At 38.1% G+C, this 10,168-nt stretch overlaps 1 protein-coding gene across 1 annotated transcript in view; it reads right to left on the bottom strand.

The window, feature by feature from the left end:
* Positions 1-874: 874 nt before the first annotated feature.
* The window catches only part of LOC102026327 (contactin-associated protein-like 4), a 142,102-nt gene continuing 132,808 nt past the window's right edge, over positions 875-10,168 (bottom strand). Inside the window, 3 exon segments of the mRNA XM_013503850.1 lie at positions 875-1,027; positions 1,120-1,271; positions 10,030-10,149. Of these exon segments, the coding sequence (XP_013359304.1) occupies positions 875-1,027; positions 1,120-1,271; positions 10,030-10,149 (425 nt within the window).

Genomic DNA, 10,168 nt, shown 5'->3' with positions numbered 1-10,168 from the left:
GGGTATACATCTGTTTCTTTTTAAATCAAATTTTCATATTCATTTTAGTACTCTGTGATCTGTATAGTTTGGCAGTGCAGTGGGAAGTTACTCTTTGGAAAGGGACAAATTGGACAGAGCCACTCAACTAACACTGAATGTAAAGTTTCAAGGCTGGTACCTGAGTGTATATAAACACTTCCATCATTCTGATTATCAAATTACTCAGAAGAAAGTAAAACCCCACTGTGTGTGTAACAGAAGTTGCATGCATTTGTACCCATCCCCAACTTCCCCTTTTCATGCTATATTTGCTCCAGTAAATGCAGGCAGAGGAACAGATTAATCAAAAGGCTTCTGGTTTAATAAATCACAAACAGAGTGGGAATTGTCAAAACTCTCCTACTTGTTTGCTGTTAAATCACAACTCTTCTGTGGCACAGGAACATTGCACATTGGAAGAAAACGGTAATGGCTGATAGAGCTTTTCCACCTTTTTAAATTAACACATTCACAGGACTCAAAAATGCAAACAAGATACGGAGATGGGCTTTGAAAATGTTCACTCCCACCCTCCTTCAGTCATCAGGAGGGCAAGGTCAGCTGCAGGAGACAGGGAAACCTTGTTGCCTTCTGTGTGTGCACTGTTACTTTTTGGGAAACCACAGCTAATATTTTTATTTCCTCCTTGCATTCCAGCTCCCCCTAGAGCAGTGCTAGTGAACCTGTAGCACGGCATGCATGTTGCAGCCTTCTGCATGTATCACTGAAAGTTCTAAAAGGTTCCCCATTGCTGCCCCCGAGCATTATCAGTACGGTGCTTTTCTCAAAGAGGACATGATCTATAAGCTAATGGAATTAATTGTGGGCATCCAGCAGGACAGGGTAGAGGCCCTCAGGAGATGTGTTTGCAGACCTGGCATGGATCTGTGTCCTTAGGAAAGTCGAGTAATATCTGAGCCTCAATTGCCAAACTTGGAAATAAGTTGGCAGAACTGGCAAATAGAGTCAGTTGGACACTCTCTCTTTTTAGCCAACTCAGCCATGGCTGTTGGAAGTTTAAGGTTATTATTAAACAGGCAGCTCTGTCAGCCTCTCTTCTGCTGCACTGTGCTTGCATTGTTGAGCATAACTGCTCACCTTTCCTTGTGGTGAATCAGTGGTGTGCACCGGTAGCTCCAAAAGAGCAGGACAATAAGGCAGCTTGAGGCCTTTGTCTCCTGCCTTTTGGGTCACACTGAGAGAAACTTCTCTATAGTTCACATCCACTGGTTCGCAATTAGCACAGGATTCTAAAGGGATTTTAGGGTGTGATAAGAAACTCAAGGCCATGATGCATGGCAGCCATGAAAAGGCAGCTTACAGAAATGTTTCCTTTGGAAATTCTAACATATTTCAATATGATAGTTTCTTTAAGCAATGTTATTTTCTAATTAAAACTGTGACCAAGTTAAACAGACGCCACACCTATGACCATCTAGACATCCAAGGCAAAGCAGATGCCATGAAATCATCACAGGAGATTCTGAGCGATAGAAGGAGATACCCTGTATCCATGTTGCCCCCTCTCATGTGGGATTAATGAGGAAAGGTCTGGAGATTGCCGTGGAGAGCCTCCTGTGTGTGTGTGTGTGTCTGTGTGTCTGTGTGTCTGTGTGTGTTACTATGATTGGACCCCGGGCCTTCATACTAAACTATATCCCCAGCCCTTTTCTTATTTATTTTATTTTAATTTTGGGACAGGGTCGTGCTAAGTCACTAAGTTTCCTGGGATACGTATGGACTTCAACTACCCTGCCTCAGCTTCCCAGAGTGCGGGGATCACAGGCAGGTACCAACACATCCAACAGTTTCTGACATGCTAGCCATGGTGTCTCCTTCCAGTAGCACAAAGGATTGGCACGACATGCAGAAGATACATGATGGAGCGAAAAATAAACACACAAATCAGTAAAAACAAGGTGGTGTCCAGATGCCAGCATATCCTTCCAAGTTATCAGATTCTGAACCATGGTGGCTGTGAAACTTTCACTGACATTGAATTATTTTATAACTATAAATTGTAGGTCATCCATAGGATCGTAAACCAAAGTCTGAAACTGTGGAGGGAATGAGATGCTACTCTACATCTGATTTAATAAGTTGTTCCTCTCATATACAGATTATATCTACCTGGTCCTGGGTATCTATCTTTCTATTTATTCACCTGTCTACATATCCTAACAAACACAGGACTTTGGACCAGAGCCTGTTTACTTACAGGGAATCTCAGTAGCATGGATTCCTCACAGCCTAGATTCCTGTGGGCTGATTCCATCATGCCAGGTACACCCAACACTGCATGCTGTCCTTGCACCCCAAGAGAGCCAGCCAGTACGGGAGGCTTGGGGCTGACAGAGGGTGACTGCAGGACCTGCTCCCCTAATATAGTCAGGGAGAGAGTTTGCCTCTGGGAGGTAACAAATCTCCTCCAAGGGAAGAGGTACAAATCTTGAGGCTTTTATTACTCTTACAGAGTAGGCAGTGCATCTGCAGGAGATAAACCCTTAAATCTCCCTAGAGAATTTACTATCTTTAACTTCCAAAACACATTTACATTTAATCATCCTTTAACCTATGTTGGTAGGATTGTTATGCTTTTTAGTTTTTGTTTGTTTGCAGTTTTGTTTGTTTTGTGGGGTTGGGGGGATTGGTTTTGGTTTTTTGTTTTGTTTTGCTTTTTTTTAAAAAAGCATTTTTTTAGAAAAGCATCCCTACAAGTTAGTAATTCTTGTGCATGAGCAAGCAGCTTCCACCTGGCAGAGGTCTCATTCTAATATGCCTTGTGCATCCATGTCTCTGTTCTTTGGATTCTCCTTTGAACAAGCTTAAAAGCTTACCAATTTCTTCATTAATAATAAATTGCAATCTCTCTAAAATATGTTTTTAAGCTCTTACTTTCATATCTGTATGAGAGTCAATATTTTTTTTTTTTTTTACATTTTATAAAAATTTATTGAAGTTTGAATTATGGTATAAATAACACGTAATATAAAGATATACATTACTTATATTGTACTTTTTGATATACAATAATTTGTTTAAAAACTTAATGTGAAATATATAAAATGTATTATTGTGCATTATTATATACATAATATATTATTATGCAATATTACATGTTTTATAACTTAATATGAAATATATAAAGTATATTATTATGCAATATTTTTTGAAATTTTCATCTTTGAGGGACTCTTTATTGAAATACACCTTATTTGATTTCCTCCTCTCATCAGTCACAATTTTATTCCATCTACCTTTAATGCTTACAAGGAATTCTTTCATATAGTCTAACCAGTGGTACAATTGTCCACACTGATGAGCTTAGTTTACTTCTAGTTACTCCATCAGAGCTAACATCAGAATTTCTACAACTCTTCTGTGACTAATACCTTTATTTTTCTACTCTTCTTTCTTGTCTATTTCTCAATTACTTACATAGAATTTAAATTTACATATAGAGTCAGTATAAAACTTTGATAACTATTCAAATGAAACATATGTCCTTCCTGGCAAGCATGAGGTCTTGAGTTCAATTCCAGGTACCAGAAAAAACAAAACAAAACAAAACAGAAACATATCTCTAAAAAGAGTAAAATACTATTGAGTTACTATAGTAAACAAATTAGTATAACAAACATTGAGAAGATGTTTATTACCCATCAGTTGCCATTGTCTTTGAGATTCCTATAGAGTCAAGATTTTGCTTTCTGGAAAATTATCCTTTCCTAAATGCAACAAGAGTGGTGGGCTAAGGGGACAGGAGGAAATGAATAAGAAGAGATTGCTGAAACAGACAGAAAAATCTATGAAGTTTAAAAAATAGGATGGTAATTTGGGCTTACGGGCGTCTCTCCCTGAAGAGATTTCTAATAATACGAATTGTAAATAAAGCTACTGAGTAATTAAGAACTTGATTTACCTTAGGCTGACTGCTATTTTTTAGCGTGATAACAGTGTAAAGAAAAAATATGCTGTTTAAGCAACACAGTTAGTTGCAAAGCTGTGGCGCTTCATGCTTAATAGCTGAGGGTGACAGATGTGATAAAGACCTGAAGAACAGGTGGAAGAGTTGCATTAGGGAACGCAGGAAGGATGAAAGGGAAGAAGAGTGAATATTCTGGGGCAAACCACATGGGTACATCAGAATAGTGAGAGTTAATTCTTAACTGCTTAGCTATTAAGAAGGCTTTAATATTGAAATCTCAAAGTAAAAACCATTATGTTATATGTCTTATTGTAGAAGCACATGGGGTATTTGTCACTAATATAGAGACTTGGACCTTGGACTCTAAACTTACTGAGTCAGGAAAACTAAACCCAAGTGCCTCAGTAATGGTGTAGAGGGAAGGGGTGAATTTAACGCACATTTTCTCTAAACTTAAAAGCCAGTGTTCTAGTGCTCACCAATTCCTCATACTGTAACAATTGTACTTACAATGTAATGTTTGATGATGAGAAACTATCTTGAACATAAAACTATCATATTACAGAAAATGCAGTCAGTTTAGTGTAGAAGAGAACAACCCTCTGCCTCTGAATGGGGACAACCACCGGGATGCATCTCATCCTCAGTATTTTTAAACCACATTTAGAATACTCTATTCACAAAGAAATTTCAGCCTTTAGCATCGTTTGGGAAATTCCCCATTCAAAATAGATTGTTTTGTTTATATTGTTTAGCTTGTAATGCTTGGAGGTACTTTAATCCATGCAAAATCATTTGAAAGACAATAATTCTAGTTTTGGTTTTTTTATTCGCGTACACATTTGCAAGTTGCTGACTCAGCATTCTTTCCTGGGTTTAGCAATTGCTACACTGGGTTGGATAACTAGGAGATACAAGTAATGAGACCTTCATCGAAGATACCCTTCCTAGTGGGGAAAACTTCCCATGGTGAACAAAAAAACCAAGGGTCCGTTTCTTGACCTACCTGTCTCCTCTCATATTTTTAGTCTGCTGTAGTTCCAGTCTGAGTCCAGGTTTCCCCATTTGCAAAACCTGAGGCATGAGGCAAGTGTGAAGCTATAACTCCTAAGGTTGGTGTGCCCTGGCACTGTCACTTGTGTTTGAATATGTTTTCATATTCCAGAACTTCTAGATTCATGCCCTGTTCCACAGAATACCTGGGTCTCTGCCCTTAACATCTTGCAGATGTAGTTCAGATGTAATTCAGTAATGTAGCCAATACATTACTGAATTATTGCCCATAGTAAATATAAAAGACAGATAGGGACACTCATCTTTCATGAATTTGCCTACTTGCTAAACATATTTCTAACCACAACATTTTGGCCGTCATTTGCAGACATGCACAGAGCAGCAGAAAGTATGTGTATCCAATATACACGACCTCAGCCGAAGTTGAACAAGTGGGTGTCCTGTCTCGGTTTCAGCTCTCAGTTTGTAAACTGGTGTCTTATTTGTGATCCATTTTGTAACACATTTTTGACACCTTTGTGCTTCAGGTTGATGCTTTTATTGTTTAAAATGGACATCTGATACTGCTGGGGTGCTCTGGAGTGTCCCTAAGTATCAAAGGGCTGTGGTGAGCAGGGTGATATACAAGAATTTGGTGGTGACTTCAATGTTAATGAGTTACACACATGTGTGTATATTACATAAAGCATCTTTAACCTGAACTACACATAAAACAAGATGAAGTATTTATTGATAGATGAGAATATCGTTACTGCAGGTACAGAGGCACCTAATCTTACTGGATTTTCCCTTAGGAGCCAAAGTCTGGTATTTGCTAATCCAGTGTCCATGGTGAATTTGTAGAACATAATTACTACAAATAAGGAGAATCAGCTTTGTGTGTATGTGTGTGTGCTTCTTAAAGACAGAGATATTTATCAACTTAGATGTATCTAAGTTTCACAACTAAACTTTGTGTTACATGTGTACATGAACAATGCAAGATACACTTTTGGCAACATAGAATTTGCCTACTTGCTTCACAGGTGTGTAGTGGTATATTGTTAAATCTCACTCATATCCAACCTACCTGAATAGAAATTCTTTGACACTTGAATTCCTATCTTTTTTTTTTTTTTTTTTTTTTTGGTTTTTCTCCGGTACCGGGAACCGAACTCACGACCTTGCGCTTGCCAGGCAAGTGCTTTTTGCCGCTGAGCTAAATCCCTTGAATTCCTATCTTATATTAACAAAGCTTCCTCTTTTTTTTTTCTTTTTTTTTTTGAGACAAGGTCTCACTCTGTAATTAAGAATATCTTTGAGCTCACTGTAGCCCAGGTTGGCCTTGAACTCATGGCAGTCCTCCTGCCTCAGCCTCCCAATTGGTGGTATTACAGGCATGTACCACAACACCTGTTAACAAAGCTTTCTTTTTTCTTTTCTTTTCTTGTTTAGTTTTTATTCTTTTCTTTTCTTTGTGAAGTCCTTTCAATTTATTATACTTAACAGAGCCATTTGTGCATATAAAAATCAGACAAATAGTAATTTCAAACCAGTGTCCACATTGGAACCACTCAGGAAGATAGTCTAACACATTGGATCCATGCACTCCTCAGTCACTGAGGTCATAGCTCCCAGGGCGCTAACTGGGCATTTGAGTCCCGTAGAATGCAAGCTTCATTAGAAGGCAAGCAGGCGGGAACCACAGAATGTTTTAGATTCTTTTGGTCCACAGGGTAGTTTCCTCAATGGTTGTGTTAGTAGAGCCACCAAGTGCATTACATAAAAATCTCTAAAGATAGATTCTATAATGAGTCGTGCCCCATGAGAGAGAGGAGAGAGAGCGAGAGTGAGAGAGAGAGACAGACAGACAGACAGAAAGAGAGATCAGCACCCCAGGTTTTACCACCACCCTGTGGCTTTCAGAATGACATAAGTACGAAGGAAGTGTTGCCCCCCACTCAGCTGCCTCCTTAGCTTTGCATTTGAAGGTACCATACACATCTCCAACTCACAACATATAAAACAGATTTCTAACCTTTCCCCTCAAACCTTTCCTGGCCCCACCTCAAATAATAGCAATTCACATTCTCTAGTCATCCGAACCCCGGACCATGGTATTTTCTCACGTCTTATCGCTATTTCGGGGCACGGCTCTAACCCGCTTCGCCATCTGCACTGGCACTGCTCAGGGCAAGAAGCCGCCATCACAGCTGTTTCCTGCATGTTTGCATTACTTGAAGAGGTTTCCTGACAGCTTCCCTAACCCCTATTCCGTCTGTACAGTCTCCTCCTTCCTTTGCAGCCCTGCTCCTGGATAGGCATTTCCCAGCATAGGAGCCATTTGATCGCATTAAAGGCCGTCAGACTGCACCCCACCATTGCTTAAAACCTCCAGCATCTTCTCACTGCATACAAAGCAAAAAGCCAAGAACCTGACCATGTTATTGTAAGAATCCCATGACCCGTCCCCTCTCTGCTCTTGCTCCTTGACACTCTCTTCCCGTGCTACTACTTCCCATCCCCCAGCTACCCTGGATTTGTTGCTATTTTCTGAACACATTTGACAAGATCACCTGTCTCAGGAGCTGGCATTTGCTGTTGCCTCTACCTGGCAGGCTCTTTCTGCAGCAAGTTACGCCTGGATTCTCAGCAGCAATCCTCCTCTACCGCAGTGCCAGCCCCAACCTAATACTGCCCTCATTGTGGTTGCTGTTTTGCTCCATAAAACTTGGACTCCCTCAAGCAGCACTGTCCAAAGTAACTTTCTGCAACATGGAAATGTTCTACACCAGTGATGATCAGTAGAACAGTCCTTATCAGCCACAGGAAGCTGCAGCTGGTGAAAATGGGGCCAAGGAGAGTCGGGAGCTGCACGTTTCATTTAATCTTATTCTGATTAACTTATTTGTTTGGGTTTTAAAATGTATTCAAGTTCATTTAATTTTAATTAAATTAGAATTTAAGTAGGTACTCGTTGCAAGTGACAACCCTACTGGACAGCATCGTTCATTCAGAATTCACTATTTGTGTTTGATAAGGAATGGATTAAGTTTTCTTTACTTGGTTTTTATATTTCATTTCCCCCAGTATTACTGGTTGAAAAGATCATCTTTCTTTCACTGCACATCTTACCACCTTGACAAAAAATAAATTATCCATGTGTGAGTGAATTTTTTTTTTTTTTGGTACCGGGAATCAAACTCATGACCTTGTGCTTTCCAGGCAGGCGCTGTGTCACTGAGCTAAATCCCCAGCCCCAAATGAATTGTTTATACATTATTTTGTTTCATTGATATGTTTACTGATTTTGTTACCAACTGCATAGTGCTTTATCCAGCCTATCAGTATAATGTCTTCAAATCCAATAGAGTTGAATTCTTCAGCTCTGTTCTTCAAACCTACTTGATCCTTCTTAGCACTTTATATTTGCTCAGGTATTTTAGGATGTGCTTACCCATTTTCACCACAGTAATCACACCAACCTACAAACAAACATTCTGCTGGATCTTAATTTAGATTTGTATTAAATCAAGATCAAGTTTAGAAGAATTGATGTTCTACAATGTTGCTTTTTCTAACCAGTGAAAATTTTATATTAACTCAGTTTATATAGGATGCTAACAGATTTCAGTAGTATTTTGTAGTTAAAAGTGCAGAAGCCTTCTATATCTTTCATTCCATTTGTTACATGTGTTTGAGATTTTTAATGCTGCAGAAAATGCAACCTTCTAAAATGTCATTTTCTAATTGCTTAATGCTGGCATATAGAAATAAAATTGACTTTGTATTGATTTTGTATCCAGTGATAATCTAAAATTAGAATAGTTTGCTGTATATCATTTCAAATATTCTTTTAAATTTTTTTATCAGTCCATGTTTCTAGTATGTAGTGTTTCCATTAATGTGTGGAGCTGGTACATGTGCAAAACACATCTTAATTGCTTTTTTTTTTCACCCTTACCCTGCTTCCCTTCCTTTCATCTCTTGATTCCCCTCCCAATTTGAGAAAGATTTATCTCTATACTTTCTATTATCTATCTTTCATTTTACTCCTTATTTATAATTTGAGTTTCTCATATAACAAAGTTTGTGTGTCTGATTTATTTCAGTTAACATTATGGTCTCAAGCTGCATCCACTTTCCCACAAATTACTCAAGTTTGTCTTTCTTTATGGCAAAGTAGTACTACATTATACTACCATGTTTTCTTCATCCATTCCTCTGTTGATGGACAATAGGCCACTTCCAAGATTTAGCTACAATGAACTGTGCTGCTGTAAACATGGACACACATGTATCACTGTAATATGAAGTCTTTAACTTTTTAGAAAGATATCAAGAGGGGAATTGCTGAGTCAAGTGGAATTTCTAGTTTTGCTTTTTTGAGGAATCTCCATACTGATTTCCCATACATAACCTAGGCACCTATAAATAACAAGAATTATAGGTCTTTCTTTCCCATATTTATATTTTTCTACTTTGTTCCCCTGCATTATCACACTGGCTGAGATCCAATTCAGTGATGTATAAAGGATACTAATTCTATAACTGAAAAAACTTCCCATATTTGACTACATATTTACATAAGCTATAAGTTTTGTGGGTATTTTATCAAATTAAAGGAATTCTATTCTATTGGTAGTGTCATTTTCTTCTTGAGTATGAATGATGCTGAATTTCATCACAGTTTCCATGACTGTTAATATTTATGTGCATTTGCACAAGTAAAAAGTTGTAGAATACAAAGTTCATGTTTATATGCATTCAAAAAGTAAATATTTCTCAAAGCTTTTATGTACATCAATCTGCTCTAACAAATAAAGTCTGTTTTGTTTTAGGATTTAATGGAAAACATTTATGATTAGATGTTCTATGCAGACAACACATGCATATAAAATGACAGTATTTGAAATCGTTACCAATCAACTAATGTATTAAATAGTTACGTTCTGTTGTGTAACTGAACAATACACATTTTAATCAAGTTGCAAAATTAGATCAACTTCCTACTTAGATCACTTTCATTTTGTGTAGGTAAAGTATTCATGCAGATTTAACTATTAAGTGAAGGTTGATGAGCTTACCAGTCATGTGAAAATAGAGAAGAAATGGTCTCAGAGGACCACTTCCATCGGAATCTATATAATAAAACCCTGAGGTATTCCCTCTGTGTTTATAAGCTTCACATGACTGCTCGTAGATAGCTGTGAAAAACAAACAAGA

The sequence above is a fragment of the Chinchilla lanigera genome, unplaced genomic scaffold (assembly GCF_000276665.1).
Source record: "Chinchilla lanigera isolate Chin_1 unplaced genomic scaffold, ChiLan1.0 scaffold00083, whole genome shotgun sequence".
Taxonomy (NCBI): Eukaryota; Metazoa; Chordata; class Mammalia; order Rodentia; family Chinchillidae; genus Chinchilla; species Chinchilla lanigera.
Note: the sequence above shows the minus strand (reverse complement) of the source record. Positions and strands in the feature narration are given on the sequence as shown.